General features: G+C 38.9%; 1 protein-coding gene across 2 annotated transcripts; it reads right to left on the bottom strand.

Annotated features, from left to right (window-relative positions):
• Positions 1-3,522: 3,522 nt before the first annotated feature.
• On the bottom strand, positions 3,523-19,182 carry GOLGA5 (golgin A5). Of its 2 annotated transcripts, none has more exons than XM_048949028.1 (13): positions 19,032-19,182; positions 17,777-18,386; positions 15,151-15,372; positions 13,864-14,083; positions 13,197-13,320; positions 12,185-12,388; positions 10,883-11,053; positions 10,113-10,241; positions 8,145-8,243; positions 6,913-7,138; positions 5,940-6,048; positions 5,675-5,738; positions 3,523-4,152 (listed from the first exon to the last, which is right to left on the bottom strand). In XM_048949028.1, the coding sequence occupies exons 2-13, from the start codon at positions 18,336-18,338 to the stop codon at positions 4,072-4,074; spliced, it is 2,211 nt and encodes a 736-aa protein (XP_048804985.1). In that variant the 5' UTR covers positions 18,339-18,386; positions 19,032-19,182; the 3' UTR covers positions 3,523-4,071. The 2 variants fall into 2 exon arrangements, with proteins under 2 accessions (XP_048804985.1, XP_048804986.1); XM_048949029.1 differs by having other exon boundaries at positions 5,940-6,045; positions 19,032-19,181.
• Between the last annotated feature and the right edge of the window lie 837 nt (positions 19,183-20,019).

Below are 20,019 nucleotides of genomic sequence, written 5' to 3'. Positions count from 1 at the left end.
AAACAAACCAAATCAAACCAAGCCATAAAACCAACATTCAGTCTATCTTAGCCCTACAAACCCATGTCTTTCCTATATCATGTCAAGTATTTTGCTGCAATTGATCAGTCACAGCATTGGTGCCTATAGGAAACGAAAACATTTTCTCACCTTTCTCAAGCACACCTGCTTGTCTTTGCATAACATCTGGTGTCCATCACCTGCTGCAGCAGAGTTCAAACTCCTGCTTGCTTGTGTCCTACTCTTGCTCAAGCTTTTCTTGAGCAAACGTGGACCCAAACTATAACTTGCCTAGTTTTACATGAAGATGCAAACAAAAAATTTGTATATGCAAAGTCTGTCAGAAAAGTCTTACATTTCAGTATAGGCATGAGGAAGAGCTGATTTCAGAAGAAAACCCATCCACGTATGACTCTCTAATGAGAGATGTCTAAGTCACAGCACAGAAATATCATTCCTTCTCTATTATCTTTTCCCACATGAAGTATCTTACATGAGATCTGACCTGCCAGAATTCTAATCACATCATTAACAGAGCTTGTAATTCACAAACCCAGCAGCTTTGTTTTTCATCCAATTTGAGAAAGTGCCTCTATGCTCCCAGCCCAAGGGTTTTCCTCACTTTCATTCACTTGGATCTGTCCAACAGACTGTGGTTTCCCACCTTCCTTGAGCTGCCTGTAGCATTGTATGTGCTCTCTGAAAAGCTGACTAGCTTGCACTCACTTCTTGATGCATAAGTATTTATTTCAAGCAACATTGGCAGGAAGCAAGTTTAGATAGGGAGAGCCCCAAAGATTCTTTGCAGAAGCCAGTGGAAGGTCTATTTCCATCAGAAGCCCAACTCCAGGCCCCTCCAAGATACAGATTAAATTGACGAGTGCACATGTGAAGGAAATTATATCTAAGAGGATGAGCTATGTGAGTGCACACACATAGATGCTTGTTACTATCATTGACAGAGAGCTGTTGGAGAGGGTCCAGAGGAGGGCCACGAAGATGATCAGGGGATGGGAGCACCTCCCCCAAGAGGACAGGCTGAGGGAGCTGGGCTTGTTCAGCCTGGAGAAAAGAAGGCTGCGGGGTGACCTCATTGCAGCCTACCAGTGCCTAAAGGGAGCCCACAAACAGGACGGGAATCAACTCTTTGCAAGGGTTGATAACTGCAGGATCAAGGGGAAATGGTTTTAAGTTGAGCAACGGAAGATTTAGGTTGGATGTCAGGGGAAAGTTCTTTGCAGAGAGATGGTGAGGTGCTGGAACAGGCTGCCCAGAGAGGTTGTGGATGCCCCGTCCCTGGAGGTGTTCAAGGCCAGACTGGATGGAGCCCTGGGCAGCCTGGTCTAGTATTAAATGGGGAGGTTGGTGGTCCTGCATGTGGCAGGGGGGTTGGAGATTCATGATCCTTGAGGTCCTTTCCAACCCTGGCCATTCTGTGATCATGCAGGTAATTTTGTGAGCTGCTATTTATCTGATATCATTTCTACTTTGGTGATACCTGTCAGCCTTCTTCCAAGCCAAGGATTTCTAAATACAGGACACAGGCCAAGGTGACAATGCAGAGGAAAACCACTGACATTCTAAATAATCCTCAGTATTTGCAAATAGTTATTCATTAAAATTGCCTTTTATGGCTAAATACCCAGCAGCACATTCACTGCAAACTGCAACAGATCAGCAAAGAAGGGAGGCAAAGAAATGCAATATAAAGTAACATCTGTTTCATTTATACTGATCAGAAATGAGTAAATTAGTGAATGTGCAAGTCACCAATTCCCCCCTTGTTACCTGCAGCCAGTAAATTCACTTCCGTTCTGCAGGGTCTCAGTAACATGGGTGACCTAATACAGCAATCCAAGTGCAGGGATCATGTCTATGAAGTCACGGTGGGTTAAGCGCACCATAACATGATAGCCCCTAGATAAGGCTCGGTGCTTGGGATATCCTTCCATCACTTAAGATGTAGGCTAACAGAAGTTCCTTGTTCATGCCAAAGCCATCTGTTGAGGCAGGCAGCCTCCTGAAACCATTAGGAATGGCTGCTGGCTGCCGGCCTTACACCACCTCTGACCCAGTGCCCCAGCACAGCCAGCAAGTGACATGGGGACAGGCCTTAATCCCAGGCAGGAAGTGCATCTTAACCTTTGACTTAAAACCTGGCGCTTATATACAGGTAGGATCCATTACAGAATCTTGTATATTCTTACACTGCACCACGCGTAGCTCATTAAAAGAAATTACGGGGGAAAAAAACACTATTTAAAAGAAAGCACCAAGGAGTAGTCCTCTGTGTTTCTTGCGTAACTCTGAAGCAGGTAACACTATTGTAAAAGCTTTTCATACTTCTCTGTGATTTACACAGAGCTGTGAAGGTGTTTACTTACAGAAGCACAGCTTTTAGTGGCACAGCTGAGTGTGTTTTCTCATCCTGTATAATCCCCCACACTGAGCAGCCTCCTGTATGGAATTTTGACCATCACCTGCCAACTGCCAGCTTTCTCACAAGGTGGGAACATCCTGATTCAGTTTGATTGGTCAAATCACACCTCTTGAAAAGCAAAATATAATGGGGTACCACCCTCGCAGTGCTACGCTCCTCTTTCACAAGTGGGAAAAAAAAGTGGCAAAGACTGCTGTATGTGATTTTTGAAGGAGGAAAACAAACCCACAAATATCTACATACGCAGAAAAAGGTTTTACAAATGTCTGTCCTCGACTTCCTCCTATAGCAACTGCTCTTCCCTGTGTCCAAGAGTGCCTCTTGCATCAGAACTGAAAAGAGGCAGCAGGGATTGAAAAAAGCACAGCAAATATCACAGAGGGTAGGGACACCTTTTTTGAAAATTCTCTTTTATTATTTAACCCACCAAAACATTCCAGTTTCCCTGCAGGCCCTGAATCAGGCATTTTTCCACTGTAACATTTCCATAGGAGACAGCATGACAAGCTCTGTGTACAGGACCAAGGCTTAGCATGCTCAAGTCATGTGAGAGCTGAACTATACTCATCAGTGACAAATTAGTCATCCTCACATTACTCAGCTTCGAGCACCACACAAGAAAATGACCTTGTATTGTGGTACTACTAGTTAAGGATGCCACTGCCTAATGACAGAACAGTAGCTTTGGATTGATCTTATGGGTTTTACAATAAGGATTTGATGAGGTGCGTTTATTATCACATTTGGAAGTGTTTAGACATGATAATTTTTTGACATAATACAAAAATCACAGAAATAGTTTAATTTAGGTATCTAAAGTTACAGAAAATAAATATTTCAGTGAATATAAGATCTTATTAAGACATAGAATAAGAGGTATACAAGAAAATGTAGTTAAAATACAGAGATCCCAAGTGGGAAAGGAAACACCATTTTTCTTGAAGAATTTGGACCTTCCTTCTTCAAATCACCATTTGTCTCTCTCTGATAAAGCTCCACTACAACATTTAAATAGGCAGCCCCACCAATCAGCTGACAGGAATTCACCTGTTGCACTAGAAGTACAAAGCTAAGAAGAATGTATATTTTATTTTTCAATGTATTTACAAAAAGATATTGCACGGATCCAGGCATTTTTTTCAGTTTAACAAATTAAGGAAAAGCCTATTTACAAAGTTAAAAACAGAAGTGCAAAATAAGACTGAAAGAAACCCAGAAAGAATAAAGTTTATTTAATTGCTAAGTACAGTCTGCTATCTGACCATAGCCCACATCCTGCATTACCTAAATTAGTTGTACCTTGTTTATCTGTAACTTCAGAAGTTCTTGCATTTCTCTACAGATGCAAGCTAATCTTTTACACTAACCATGAGAAGGTTTATGTAAAATGTAAAGGCTAAACTTAGCTTAACTTAATATCTTTATTTCACCAGCAAAGAGATGCTCTTTTAGGTAAATTGGTAAAGCTACATAGTATTATACATGTATTTAAAAAGTAGTGATAAATCAGGCATGATGGTTTTCATTCTTTGTAAACACCATAAGGAAGTTTGCCAGCATATCTGGACTGATTATCCTAAGTACACCGTCAGTCCAAGTTACATTAGCACAGCACACGGTGGTGTCTCAGCCTATCTGCCACTGGGGCTATCGTGATGCATTTCTGGGGTGTAAGTAAGCAGAACAATCATGACCCAAAGATGAAGCAATGCCTGGGAAAACAGAAAGAATTAACTTAGCACACACAGTTGTTGTTTATGGCAATGTAAGTCTGTCAGTGTAAGTGAAAAAAAAAATTGTATGAAAAATATTTAAGCAAAATATTTCTACTATTTTTACTTCTAATAACTAATTCTTATATGCTTAATGAAATGCTGAGTCAGATTCTGAAGAAGCCATTCACAGAAAGCTAAATTAGATTTTACACAAACAGCAAAAGTAAGTGCACAGAATCCAGGCTTCTTTATGCTCTCTACCTTCTTTCCATCCATGCATACCTTGCAGAAGCTCCAGCTGTTCTCCTTGATACCCAGCCCAGCCCACAGACCCCACATTACATCACCTGTGATAAGCTGTGATAAGCTGATACTCCTGTGCCACCTGGCTGACACCAGACAGAGTAAAACTCTGAGTTCTACTTTCCTTCTCCCTACCCAAACATGATGTTCACTAACATTTTTATAAACACTGCAGAAATGTTAATCATCATTTGAACTTCACTGGAATTACACAGAATACATTTTGCTGGGGTGCAACAAAAGAGATAAGTGACAATACCTATGGTAAATATCCTTAAAAAATAATAATCAAAACCTGAGCATTAAAATTGCAGCAATCATAACAGAAATTCCAGTTGAAAAAGGCCCAATATATGGCTCCTGTTCAACGTTATTGAGTAGCTCAGGCAGTAAAATTCTTCAGTATCTCAGTACAAAGCATTTTATTCACATATTCTGAAGTCTAAGTCACGAGTAGGAAGAAAGGGAGAAGTCAGGAATTAAACAGCCCTGTTCCTTCCAGTACTTCACGAGCTGGAAGAAGAAACTGCAGGGGAACCTTGTCGTTTCCTTTACTTACATGCATCTCTCTGCCTTACTGAAATAGTGACAGCTGTTCTTAGGGACTGTTCAGAAAAATCGTTGTGAGTTCTCAAGCAACTTATTCCCTCTCATTTCAAAGACTCAATAAGCATTTTCAGTCAGGGCAGACTGCGTTCTACTTTGCTACAGTTCATTTCAACTAACAGACATCTACCCTCTAGTGGTAAAGGAAGGGATCTCATTTCCATAATTTTTTTGTTTTCTCAATTTTTATCACCTCCTCTGTTAAGATTCTATTATTTGAATTTTAGCAAAAATAAGTCATTTTTTCAGCTACTCGAGTAGCATGATCGTTAATTACTGCACAAAAGTGGAGGGCCAAATATTAAGAAAACCCATTAAAAAAGTCAATTTTCCAACATCAGTGCATGCAGGTCACAGAATTATTTTCCATTCTCACTTCGCTTTAAACATTCTTTTAAAAGGTAGTTACATAACTGGCCTTCAGAGTTCTATACTAAGAATTCATGAGAAAAACTGAGAACTAGCAAGCAACACAGTTCCAAAATACTGTTTTGTATATACTATTTAGTCTACAAAAAAAAAAAATTGTTGATTACACATACATTTAATTTGTACTTCATAAACTGGCAAAAGAAGACTTGAATTATATTCTTAAAGAAATCTTGCTTACCATATATATTATTACAAATATTCTTGCTATAGGATACCTCCTTAAAAAGATTCCCAGCCGAATGCTACACAAGAGAAAAACAAAATACACAAGTCAGCACTAAGCAGCAAGTTCTTCTTCCTCTCATTCTAATTAATCACAAACTCAAACATCTGTTTCAGACCTGAATTTTACTTCATATATTCATGAGTGAGAAAATTCAGAATGCAGACTATTAAAAATCTCTTCCTAAACCAGAAGATGCATTTTCTTGTCATGTTCTTACCTGAATTGATCTATGCTACTAGCAGCCTTGCGAACTCTCCCATACATTCCTGCTACATTGGTATCCACATCACTGAAAAGGACAGGAACATTACGCATACGAGCACCTATTTGAAGGGAAGAAACAAAAAGAGACTCATTACTGTAAAATCACTTCAAGTTGTAGTCTAAGTAAAAAGTAAATTACAGCTCATAACAAACATACAGACAAAACAAAAATTGCAAATTCACCTGATTGCTATTTTGAAGTGTGTTGTAAGGGAAGGATTCTCGATAAACTTACAATTGATTTAAGCATCAATTCAACTTAGTACATTCAAAAATTTACTTTAGTTAATTGAATGGACATCTTTGTATTGAATTCTAGTAAGTAATGAGTTCTTTTATTAAGTGTAAAATAACGGGTTTGATAATCATCTTTTCTCCATTTACTTGCATTTCTCATACAGTAAAACTGACAGTACTTCTGATACTAACTTGTATACTCCAAATATTTACATATTATTTACACTTTTAATACGCATCAACTTTATTTTAATAAGATTCTCAGACTGCTACCTTCGTGCAACTAAAAACAAGCCAAAAGGAAAATTCTGTTCAACACTCAAAAGGAAGTGTTCTGTTCACATTCACCTCCCAAAACTTTTTTTTACAAGACAGCAAATACTGTCTGCTTCTAACATCGTTTGAACCCAATAAGACAGATTTATTTCCACCTTGACAGGATTTGTAAATAAGATTGCTCTAATAGTGCCACAACATTAAGAATTAAACTGGTTTCATTAAGGTTACTTATTCACAAAGAGGAGCTTTTATTCAACTGCTTTTGATACAGCAGCTGAAAGCTATAAGCACCATGTTTTCAGACTTCTCTTTTTCCTTTATGAAGTCAGATCTTCAGAGAAAAGTATTAGGAAATACAGAAACCATCATTGCAGAGAGAAAATTTTTAAATGTTATCATTCCTTATTTACCTTCAGTACCATCAATTCCTGCCATGTTAATGGAAGGCCCATTACTACTACTGCCTTGGAAAGCCTTCAGCTGATGCTCAAGCCGTTCCAGTTGATAGACAAGTGAGTTTTTCTCTGTGCTCAGGCTCTCTAACATGGTTTGCTTCTGAATAAGTGTTTCTGTCAGCTGATGAAGGCGATTTTCTAATTCAGTTTGACTACTACTACTTAGAGCTTTGTTTGTGAGCTAAAAAAATAAAGGAAAAATTAGAACATGTTCAAAATCTGACCAATGTGACATATTACAAAAGTGGTACGCTCACCAAATCTAAGCCCCCAGAAACAAGCTATCACATTTGCAGGACTTCTATGGGATAATAATATCCAAACCATCACCAGTGAATGTAACGAAGAAGAAACTCAATTACAACGGTTGTTAAAACAAGACTTTTCATGTGAAAAACAAGAAAGCTGTTTAAAAACGTATGCGTATGTTTTCCACTTCTATTGCTATGAACATAAGTTTTATCATAAAAATTAATGCTATGTCTCAGAACTGAGTTTAAATGCATGGCAATCACAACAATCAATCTCCTCTTACTTCCAACTTCACAAAGTGAGCATGTAAAATATTTTCAAGTGAGGAAGGAAATGCTCAGTACAAACAAGGAGTGTCTGCCCAAGGAGGCTGCTAAGGACTGACACTATCAGAATGTTCCAAAAGGGATTAGTTAAGAAAAACAGTTCCATAAACGTACTTACAGAACTTAGGGTCTCTAATTCACCTAAGAAAACCACAGATGCTGAAAGAGCGCAAGTGAGCAAAGACGGTGTCCATGCTCACACTGCCACTATTCAAGATAAAAACCTATCTGCTGGATACATGGCTAACTAGTCTGAAGGACATCTTATGTTTCTATGCACAATTAAAAGAATCTCTGAAGAAACAGTCATGATCAAACACCAATGGCGTTGTTTAGTTTCCAGGATGAAGCACACAGCAGGTCTAGTAGGATCCCAGGTTACTCTCTGAAGACAAAAGCATGTGTAATCATAAAAATTAGACTATTTACTGTTACATGGTTCCTTTCCTGTGCTCTCCACACTTAAAATTCTACTTTGCATAGCAAACAAGCATATGCTAACTCAGTAGCAGTTCCTATGTGTCTTTCGTATAGTTTAAGCAAATTAATAATTTTCAGCACTGTTTTCATAAGTGAACGTAGTACTTATTTTTTATACAAATACAGTACCTGATTTCTGAGCTTCTGGATTTCTTCCTCTCTGTCTTTTATTCTGCTTTGCAAAGTATTCTTTGTTCGATATAATTCTTCCTCGGTGTAACGGAGTTCCTATGAAGTACATCACAATCAAAGATCTTGTTCTCATACTTACGTAAGTACTTTGAAAGACATTCTCTTATTTCAAGTTACACATTAGAGTAAGTAACACAGGATAATCAGATATAAACTAACATTTAATATAATCCAGAAGCGTCTGGCTAGCACTGGGAAAAAATAAGAGAGCAGAGTATGAAGACAGAACCTAGAAGATCATAAAATCGTTTTGTGAAGACTGACTTCACGTAAATACTACCCAGACCAGTTTACTAATACTGATACAGTTCCACTGGGAACATGATTTGTTTTGTTGTCCTCATATTCTCCCTGTTTATTATATTGCTATCTTTAAACGATACCGTGTAACTTAAAGAATTAGGGATACCAGGGGAGGGGAGGAGGAGGAAGAGGAAGGGGAGAGACATCTCTGTTCCTAAAAGGAGCCCATCAATCGTAAAATTAAAATAAAGTGGGTATCTTCCAATTTTAAAAAATGTTGGCATATTTCTCTTTAGCTTTGTGCATGTCACAGACCTTCCTTAAACTTTCAAGATAAATTAGCATAACAGAGGGAAAAGGAAAAGCAATATTAACAAGAGACAACTTACTGAACAGCAAAACTAACAGTGAGTATTCTTACTCCCACGATTTAGTGGCTATGTTAACTCCTACTGAAAGACCTACCATATTTATCTTTTAAATTACAACTGCCTTCAAATCACTGTGCCACTTCAGCTAACAGCTGCTACAGAAGACAGCTGATCATACTTTTCCTTTAAGTCATCAGATATACAATAAATAACCTCTCATTTTCCAATGTCAGCCTCAGAAACTTTACAGCAAGTTATAGCAATTCTCCAGTAGAACAGGCCACTGTTGCATTAAGTACTGTTGCAAACAATTACTTCAAAAGCACACATATTCATATGTCATCAAAAGAAATATCATTTTCTGTAGCAACCAATAATGGTTTGTTTTGTTGTTTTGTTTTGTTTTGTTTTTTTTTGTAAAAAAAAAAAAAAAAAAGGCTTCACCTCACTTCTTCTATACATAACATTAAATTAAAATATACCCCTCAGAAGGGCAGGAGTAATGTGATATAATTCACCATCTGCTTTGATATAGCCATCAACTATCTATCAAAAACAGACATCAACTTCTGCCTTTTAATTAGTTCAAGCTGCTAGCATCTAATTCAAATGTAATTTCTGAAAGGACAGATAATCCTACAAGATAAATTGTTCCTAGCAAATACAGTACACTCACCTGCTTTCCTCATTAATACTCTTACATGAGCTTTTTTATTTTTAAAGGACATCTTAATAGGCTGCAAAACATTGGTCCAATCTACCTAATATTCTGTTTGTTAACACAAAACACAAGAGTGAAGTTTTTTCTCCTCTTTCTAGCGCAGAACAGCTTAAAAAGATGATACAACCTGACAAAATTCACTGCTACTATCTCATTAACAATTTGTCTTATACAGTACTTTGGAATCTTACATAGAATTTGATCAGAGCAAATACAATTGTAACCTTTATTATTAAGTTTATTGACATAAATGCATTTATTACCACATTCCTGTTGCTGGATTGTTCCCCTGTTAAATAAAATTTAAGATCATTATCAATTTTGTTCACTCTCTAGGGTCTTGTTTATTCTTTAAAAAAAAAGCTGAGATCTGTATTTAATCAGGATTACTGCTTAGTACTGGTTGCACTTCGGCCTTATGACATTCACAGAAATTTGGGAAATTTCCTTGGACTACTAGAAGAAAAAACCCTCAAATACCACATAAGCTACTCTCTCATTAAGCCAAATGCTTTGCTGAAGACAACATTGGCCTAAAATAAGACCCATCAGCTTTCAAGCATTCTTTACCTGCTTCTGCCGTTCTAGTTCAGCTTCTGCCTCCTGCTTGGCCATTTTATGAGCTGCTATTTGCTCTTGTAGGTCTTGAAGCTGTTCTCTCACTGACTCAGCCTCACTTACCTGCTGAGTCTCCATATCCTGAAATGAACAGAAATGTTACTATTTCACTAGCATTCAAACAGTTCTGCAATCTGTCATAGGTGACTACAGAAACTGTTGCTTCTCCAATACTGATTCCAAGAAAAATGAGGGTAAATTAAAGACAACTGCTCATTTTATACACAATATTTTTATTACAATATCAACGAGATAAATGCAGTTTGTAAACATGAGAAGCCTTCAAGTGATCTCTTTTTCCCTTCTGCTGTCTGGATGCTAAAACTGTGCAAACCCGGCACAGCTGCTGGGTTGAGCCAATTATGCCACAGCTGACTCAGATTACAGTTGCTTCAAGGATTAGTAGCAGCTCTTGCAGAAAAGGATATAGGTAAAATCTACAGAAGTAACCAGGCTTGTTTGGAAATAATTACTTGTTTCAAAATGAGTGCATAGCAGAGTGAGAAAAGAAAATGGTAACTCTAATACTCCTCCCACCACCAGGAGAGAAAATACGAGAAGAAAATGGTTCTCTATAAGCATTTACCCCACAGCTGAGCAAAAGCTGGCTTGGCTTTAATACTTGTTCAAATAAATATTAGAAGTGACAGCCCTAAAGCATGCAAAAAAAAGTCTTTTGTGCATGGCTAACTACATGTAGGTGTGCACATAACCATAGCTACCTGCAGCTCCGTTCTCATCTGCTGTATTTGTCCCATTAGCTTTTGTATTTCTTCTCTTTGAGTGTCACGCTCGTGCCTCAGCTCCTCTAGTTCCATTGTGCTTGCTGTCTGGCTATCCAGACCTTCAATACCAGAGCCTTCTTTTAGACTGTTTATCAGCTTTTCTTTAGACTGAAATAATAAATCAAAATGTTATTGACAGCACTATTTCACAAGTGCTCAAATAAAACCCATTAAAAAATTGCTCTAAATTTCCTATGTAGACTTACAGTAAAAGAACTGCTTTATCTGTTCTTTCAGACAAGTTAAAAATAACTCCACACATTTTAAAATGGAAAATGCTTCCCTACTAATAATTTCTCTGATTTGCCACATGTCACAAGACGGGATGTACTGAAAGTCTGTGTTATCAGAGGAAGAGTAGAACTTTACTCTTCAGAATTGTGTGGAATGTTAAACATGTCACAGATAAAAATTCTGCCTTTCCAGCTAATGTAAGAGAGAATACAGACACTGAAGACAAAGATTTAGTCCATCCTTTCTCCTGTCAACAAAGCCAAATAAAAACCCAGATCAGCAATATCTCTTCTGGGAAACAGAATAAACTTTTTTTTTTTTTTTTTTTTTTTTAAACAAAGTTAACCTAACGTTAGCTTGAAACTGATTTCTGATCTCATGCTTCTTGCATTCATCAACGTGATTGAAGTCATGTCCTTGGTCATCAGACAAGACTGATTTATTCTAAACAGGTAAGGTTTGCTTACTCTTACAAATAAAACTCAAATTGGTACCCTTAATAACTTAACTAGTAGATAACTGCACAGAATATGCAATTTTGCCATTGCTTATATAATCACATACAGCTTTTCAGAACACAAAAATATCTTCTTCAGTTTACACAAGCATCCACTATGCTTCAGACTCAAGCAGAATATAGCAATTTTCTCGGCACAAGAACATGGGTGCAGATAAACTGCAGGTTACATTTGTATCCATCTGCTTAAGATCAGACTCTGGGATGGGGAACACAATGACAGATGTTATAAACTAAGTGCAGTGGTACACTTGGATTTTTGTTCAGGACCTGAACTTCCATTTCATTATTTAACTCAATCTGTCAACGAAAATTTTAGGAGGTACAAAATGCAGACTAGTAACTGTTCCAAATAGGTATCATTATGGATTTACCCCAAAATATATTACAGATCACATGGAAAAAAATAGATTAAATCACTTGAAGAACAACATCCTGTAAAAATCAAGCATACAAATGAAATTGAATGCCTTTAAGTAAATGCTTACTTGGAGTATGCGAGTAGCTTTTTGTTTATAGTCTGCCAGTTCCTGTTTTGCAGATTCTAGCTGGTTTTTAGTTATTTTCACTTGCTGCTGAAGCTCATCAGCTCGCTTTTTCTCATCTAAATACTTTCTTTCTGCAACCGTTACCCCTTCTGCCAAATTCTGACGTTCTGCTTCCATTTTACTCAGACGTGCTGCAAACTCATTCTGTTAGCAATAAAGAAACAATATTTTCTGTTTAAACACAATCACAACGTTAACCTAGAAATAAAAAAGAGAGGATTTAAAAGCAACTACATTTGAAATAACACTTCATATGGATTGTGTCCAACTTGCATATGCATTAGTGCTGTGTGGAAAGAAATTGTGCTAGCTTAAAGAAGTACTAAATGAGTACTCAGTAAAAATATGCATTTCTTTGCCACCAGAAGTAGATCTTTCTGTTTACGTATGTTTGGTAAACAAAAAGCAAGCTATCCTTCAACAAAAATAAATAAACCAATCATAAAGGTATTTTAGTTTAAAGCAGCGAAACAAACAAAAAAAAACAGTAAGGGTTTTCACAGATGTTATTACACATAATAAAGGCCAAGCTAAATGGAGAACACATAAAGTCTCTAGCGATATTAGCTTTCACATTCACCACAGAAGTGACCACCCAGTCTAACATTCTTAAGATTACATATTCAAGTTGTAGGTGCAGGTGGGGAACAATACAGCACGGAAAATCAAACTGACTGCTGATTTAAAATATGCTTTCACATAAAAGATAGAGTGGAAAAAAATTTCCTTTTCAGCATCGATTCTCATCGATTAAGATTTAATCATAAAGCTTTCAAAATAGCATTTAAGAAGTAAACTAACATTGCAGGGATACTTAGTGTAGCAGAAGGCACACCTTTCCAAGTGCTTAGTACCCTGACCAGGAACTAGTCAAGGGGAAAAGAGAGCAGTTAGAACCTCACAGATTTGATCTCACAAGCAGTCAAACTCCTCCTTAGTCTTCCCATCTAACCTGCATTTGTTTGTAACTTTCTTGCTCTCGCTTCAGTGTGGAGTCTGCATCACGCAGCCTATCCTGAAGAGTTTGAAGGGCTTGATTTTGCAAACTGCTCCCTTCACTGTGGTCTTGTATTATTCTGAAAGAGTGATATACATATTAATTGAAATTAAAAATCCAGTATGATTTTAAGGCAGAAATATGACTACCTTTAGCAACAGCCTTGAAAATGTACCCAGTAAATTAGTGAACATGGCTCGCTAATAACTCCTGCAGTCCCACTGTGGAGTATCCAATTTCAGATTCATGTCCCAGTAAAGATGGGATGTCCCAGATGTAAAGACAAAGAAGTCTTTACATCTGAGAATAAGCAAGTGTATTTTTCAAGACAGAAACATTTCTTCAGCTCTTAAGCTTCGAGCCTCTGACAAAAACATAAATATATTGTATACAATTTGTTTCAATAACCAGGCGATAATTGCTCTTATTCATTTGCCCGGTTTCTACTGCCAGCTGTGATGTAATGAGCTCAGAGCAAACTTCAACGTTCATATTTCAAATTTTGATACCATCTCCCCCCATTAGTTCATTCATTTTTATCCTTAAAGACACTAAACTATCCACCCTGAATTTTCAACCTTACTGCTATTTTTGCAAAGTGGTGAAGTCTGAAATTAAGTACCGTGATTTCTCACTCCGCAATGCTTCCAAAGCTTCTGTCCGGGAACTTAAGAGCTGATCAGCTTCTTGCAAGCGTACTTTGAGCACAGCTAGCTGGGAATCCTTGGCACCAACAGCTTCTGTCAGATCATCAACTCGAGCTCGAAGTTCTCTGACCATCCTGTCATTCTTTGAATGGTCAACATTCCACTTCTCCACTCTTTCCCGGGATTTGTTCAGTTCTACAATGTAAAACATTTTAAGTTTTTAAAAACAGATCATGACAAGGTTTTTGAAGTGCTCAGGATGTGCATGCTACACTTCCTCAAGGAAGAAATCAAATACAACCAAGATGAAGCAACACTGAAACGTTATGAGCTATCAAAAAGTAACAAATACCAGACTTTGGCTGTCAGATCATGACATACTAAAAAAAAAAAAAAAAAAAAAAAAAAAGAAAAAAAGAAAAAAATCACATGATCTCAAAGTACATTTTCATTCTGCTTTGCAGCTGACAATCTCTCTTAATCCTTGCAATGAACTACTGCTGAACAGCCCTGTGTGAGCAAACCTTTAGAAACCTCTGCAGATAGCATCTAATTCAACGCTACATAACAATAAGATCAAACTAAGTAACAGCAGACAAATACAGTGTTAAAATGATACCTGGATATTTACCCAGACTGTGTTTTCAATCAAAGTTCACATGCTAAACTTCAATGGAGAATAAATTCTGCAGCTTAAACAGTTACTTTAAAAAAAGAAAAAAAGACACAGTCCCTCAGCTGTGTGCCTAACTGAAGTAGTTTGCCAGGTATTTTATTATTTGTTTTTATATTCACATCTGTCATATTTCATTTCATTTAGCTTTGGAAAAAAAAAAAAAGCTAACATAGTCATACAAAAACATCAATCTGAGATTTTTACCATCAATTAGCTACAGACAGAAAGCAGGCAGATTTCAAGCACTTAAAGGCAGTCACTCATAATTATTTTGCAAGAAACTTTAAAAGGCAGAAAAAAATATTTTAACACTTAGTATTTGCTAGTTTTAAGATGTAAGCTTTGGAACTAACTCAACTACATCACCTTCATCAACATGTATGTTATTATTGTAGTTGAACAAGACTTCCAGTTTCCCTCAGCTCATAATTTTCAAAACCAGGAATCATTTTGCTTAAGTCACGCATGCAAATTTATCTAGGAAAACTTTATTATAAATATAAAACTCTAGCATAGAAACAGCACTGCTTCCCAGTTTACCAGTATTTTCAAAGTATGTTACAGTTTAGTTTCCAAACTACAATACCTTCTTGTGTTTCTTTGGATCTCTGAATTAATGAAGCCATTTCTTGATTTAAAGATTGCACTTCATTTCGCAACAGCTGATTCTCCAGACGAAGGTTGGACAGCTCGTGTGATTTTACATCATCATTAGCTGAAAGGCCAGGATTAGTTACTGCACTTAGTGATGAATCCTTCGTGCCATCCACTTGGGTTGCCTGTCCAGAATCTGAGCTGTCTGGAGTTTCTGTACAGAGAGATGCAAGTTAGAACTGGTCGAACCATTTGTAGGTCTGTATCAGTGGTTGAATGCACTTAATCTAATTAAAAAAAAACACAAACAAAACAGCTTGTATTGGAATATAACATAATTTTGATGTCAAACCTAAATATGCAATTCAGCCACACAGCTCTATGTTTCAGCTATCTTTATGTAAAAGAGTGTTTTAAGAATCTTCAGTTGAAACATCATCTTACTGATGATTCTGCATTGATAACTCTCAAAACACACTTTTAAAATTCACTTTTAAAAAGCAATTTAGGAATTTCTGATGTAGTCTGAACAGAACTCACTTGCAGGGAAGGGGGAACCTGCAGGCCTTCCTCAGCACACACACAGTAGTGGATTACTGCTCTGAAAGTAATGCAGCCACTCTAGCAGCGTTGATTGCTATGTGCAGACAGCTGGAAGATTCGCACCAGTATTGACAGAAAGCAACACAGCACACAGTGAACAACCAAGCAAACAATGCAAAATCATTCCTTCTGAATTCAATGTGCCCCAGATCGACAACTGTTAAAAATCCATGGGGACACATTACAGCAAATTCAATGCCAGACTTCAGTTCAGCTGTCAAAACACCATTTTCTTTGCTCTGTGATTATCAACCAATCTGCTCCACCTTCTTAGTTGCCACTGCAACAGGTCTCACGTGGCAGAGCTCATCAAGGAGATGGAGCAGACTGGGAATTCCTAACAGCGTACCGACAAGTAACTGCAGTGACTGAAAAATTTATTTCATGTTTTCTCAAATCCCTTTGCTATTTAAAGGTTTTTAAGAAGTATTACTTCCTTTCTTTTAATTCATTTACTTTGAAATTATCAGACAATCTATCTTCATTCCTTTGTCTGGAAAACTCAAAAGTCCAATGAAGCTAATAAGGCAAAAAAGTAGCCACTTACAGCAGACAGTGGATTGCATCCAAGGCAATGTACATACTGTAACATTAATTACTTTTGTCTGTAACTAACGAACCACAATTTATTCCAACAGTTTTTATATAGGACATCAAAATGACTGATACATACAATTGACTTCAAAACTAGTGTGCTCAAACTCTACATATTAATCGTGTGTTTACCCAGCAGCTCCAAGATGCAAACTCCACTGAAAAATCTTAGAAAAAAATTCAACTGAGCACACTGAGCAAAATAACTATGTTCCCCGAGCATCAATTATCAAGATACAACATTGCATTATAGCTAAGTTTAACATATTTGACTTACTGCTGTCAAATGTTATTGAAAAGTTACAGACCCAGAAAAACAAAAACTTAGATCTCTGGAAATGACCCCTTTTTACCTGTAAAACTTTTCAACATATTTAATGTAGATAAGTCTTTTACAGTGAGGGTAGTGAGGCACTAGAATAGGTTGCCCAGAGACGTGATGGATGACTTGTCCCTGGATACTTTCAAGATCAGGCTGGACCAAGCTCTGAACCACTTGATCTAGCTGTGGATGTCTCTATTCATTGCAGGTGAGCTGGATTAGATGACCTTTAAAGGTACCTCCCAACTCTATGGATTCTGATTCTCTAAGTCAAAAAAACTGGCACAGTGCTTTACACGCACAAAGTACTGAACAAACAATACTCTAGCTATACTATTAGGAATACAACTATTTGCTTCAATTTTATAGAAGAAATAGCATTATTGGAAAGACTATAGACTGGGGAGCCAGATAGAGAATGAAAGTTTCTAAGAGTTTCATTCTCCTTAGTAGACACTTGAGTTTTTAACCACTTGGCCTGGAAACTACTTCAGGTATCTGCAGCAATGCACTACTTCTGGCAAAAACTAAGTTGTCTATCTCACTTTCTCATGCCTGTAACTCAAAAGAAGCATGCCTATTTTCCCACTGTCCAAGCCAAGCAAGTTTGACAGCTTGCCCATCTTCCATGGCAGAGCAGAGAGAAGCTCACATTATATCAGGTAGGGCATTGGGTAACAGCCAGAACCATTTACCAGCTGTAGTGAAACTCACTTGCTCACGTATGTGCCATCACAACAGGCAACAACCCCAAGCAAGGGAACAAATGCAGCAGTGCCAGAACCCATACTTTCAAGTGGGGATGCATGGGTGCTGATGTAGCATCAGGCCACAACTCAGGCAGGATGAGGTGAGCAGTAGCAATGAAGCAGACAAAGAACACAAAGGGTTTCAGTGTCAAGTTATATAACCTGCCAAATTACTGTAGTATCTAAGATTATTCCAGTGATGAAAAATAGCAAGGACCATACTGTACTTCACAAACGTGACACACTGCTGCCACTAGATCTTTCATGAAGTGACAAAAAAAACCTTTACCTAGCCTTACACTAGACATAAAAGGGTTTAAAATATATTACATTCAATAATATTAAACTACCATTGCTTTTGCTCCTGACAGAATTATCTTCAGTAGTCACTGCACTCTGTGTACTAGTAGATACAGAACTAATGTTTGAAGTCCGAGAGTGATTTTGAACAGGTGCCTTGCTCTTCTCTTTTTTAGAGTCCATCCTTGCATTAGGCTCTTTCTCAGAACTGTTGAGAAAATCAAACAGCAACTCATCATCAGGTTCAGACTTTTTTCTCCTCACAAAATGTGAAGAAGCTCTGGATGTGGAAACATTTTCTACTGAAGAAGCAACTTCTGAATTTGTTCTACGTGCTGGTTTAACATTTGCTGTTCCTGCTAAGATTGTAGCCTTTTGGTTTTTAATGTTATCAGCTGCTGAGGAGATGTAGGCTGCTTTGGATGAAGTCTGATATTTCAGTTCTCTGGCATGCTGGGACAATTCAGAATATTCATTGGCAGAGTCCAAATTCTTGCTATCAAAAACTGCGTTGCTTGCTGCGTCTTTTTTGTTCAGAGCTGATGCAGCCCCTTGATCAACTCTGTTGAGAAGATCCTCTGCCTTTCCAGCCAAATCAGCAAGCCAAGACATGATAAATGTCTGATGGTTAACTCTGCATCAAAATTTCAGGAACATATGCTGCAAAAGAGAACAATTGAAAATCAGACACACATTGAGAAGACAAGAAGTGTGGGTTACTGAAAAACTGCTGCATTCATTTATTACTGCTGTAACTACATTAACACTTCTGTCCTACCAGCTTCGTATTTCATTGTTGATAACTGATGGAAATAAACCAAATCAGTTTCTTAAGAAAATATACATAAGCACATGGCTTTGCCATCAAACCATATCTGCTCCTAGCATCAGCACCTGCTGATCCAGCCCGTCAGTGCAGCACTAACAAAAAATAAAGTCTGACAACAACCAAACCCAGGTGGAGGAGGAAAACGTGTCAACAAACATATTACAGAAGCAGATGCACGAGGCAAACATCCCTCAGATGGCTGACCCGCAGATTCCATCAGCCAGGTCAGAGGGAGGAACACCCCCAGAACAAACCGCTGCCCTGAGGTGCCCCGGTGATAGCGACACCTCCCCGGCACTCAGAGCCTACGACAGGGCCCCTTCACCATGGACAGGCCTGCAGGAAGCGGGCAGCACAGCAGCCGTGAGGAGAAACCGAGCTGGCCGACCCCGCCCGGGCCCACAGCCCCGCCAGGCCCCTTCTCCCACCCGGCGGCCCTCAGGAGCGGCGGAGGCCTCAGCACAGTCCGGCCTCACCTCCTCACAGCGCGAGGAACCCCCAGCCCGAGCAGAGAAGCGAGAGGAGGCCGACATGCAGGACACAGCAAAACCCCGGCCTGGCGCTGCCCACCTTCCGGCAGACGTGGCCACCTTCCGGGCCGCGGCGCGCGCATGCGCAGAAGGCTACGGGAGAGGCGTGAAACTGCGTGTTGCTGCAAGCCCCGCCCCTCCGCTTAGGGGGCGTGGTCACGTCGAGAAGGGGCGGGGCGGGGTGTGAATGTTGGCGGGAACCTCGTCACGCACCGCCCCCAGGTTACCGCAGGCCTTCTGTTCAGGGCTGCGCGCAGTTTTGCGGCCCGTGAGGGCTGCGGTCGCTGCACCTCTGAGGTGCAGCGCGGCCCTCGAGTTGTGGGAGTTCAGTCAGGGCGGGCAGAGCCCCGAGACGTGCGTGCAAACGTGGAAAACGGGCAGGAAGCGGGCGGCTGCCAACTGATGTGTCCTGCATTTCTGCGTTGTGATGGCAGGAGGAGCTGCAGCCCCGCGGTGCGACGGGTCAGGCTGTTAAAAAGTGCCAGGCGTCGTCTTGCTCTTCTTGACAGTTAAAGATGATGCTGTACAGGAGACTGCTTGACAGATGGCATCAACTGATTCTCGAAGGCAGCTTAAAACACCAAAGAACGTGGAACCAGTAGGATATAAACCCCTCCAGTCTGCCAGCACAATAAATGCAAATAACCAAACGTGTTCTTCTGTCCTCCTGACTGCACAAAACTTGTCAGAAGCCTCATGTCCGGGCTCACCCTCATCCTCTTGCAGCAATCCGTCCTGTATGGTAACACCCAGATGACCTTGTTTCTACTGAAATTCCTTGACAGGTGCTGTGCAATCGATGCTGGCTCCTACTTGGGTAACAGGCGCAAGGTTGTCTTAAGTATTTTCTTTTAAGATAAAGTTTACATAGGATATCGTGATTAGGCTTAGAGGGGACAAGAGGTGAGGTCAGTCTGAGGGCTTCCCATCTCCG

The sequence above is a fragment of the Lagopus muta genome, chromosome 6 (assembly GCF_023343835.1).
Source record: "Lagopus muta isolate bLagMut1 chromosome 6, bLagMut1 primary, whole genome shotgun sequence".
NCBI classification, from domain to species: Eukaryota; Metazoa; Chordata; class Aves; order Galliformes; family Phasianidae; genus Lagopus; species Lagopus muta.
Note: the sequence above shows the minus strand (reverse complement) of the source record. Positions and strands in the feature narration are given on the sequence as shown.

What these genes read in the sequence shown, in the direction of transcription:
- GOLGA5 (XM_048949028.1), bottom strand. Translation starts at nt 18,338, where the DNA reads ATGTCTTGGCTTGCTGATTTGGCTGGAAAGGCAGAGGATCTTCTCAAC. An exon ending in TCCAGAAGCTCAGAAATCAG is followed by an intron (nt 7,139 to 8,144) that starts GTACTGTATTTG and finishes TTATTTTTTTAG; the next exon opens with CTCACAAACAAAGCTCTAAG. An exon ending in TATTTGTAATAATATATATG is followed by an intron (nt 4,153 to 5,674) that starts GTAAGCAAGATT and finishes CTGTTTTCCCAG; the next exon opens with GCATTGCTTCATCTTTGGGT.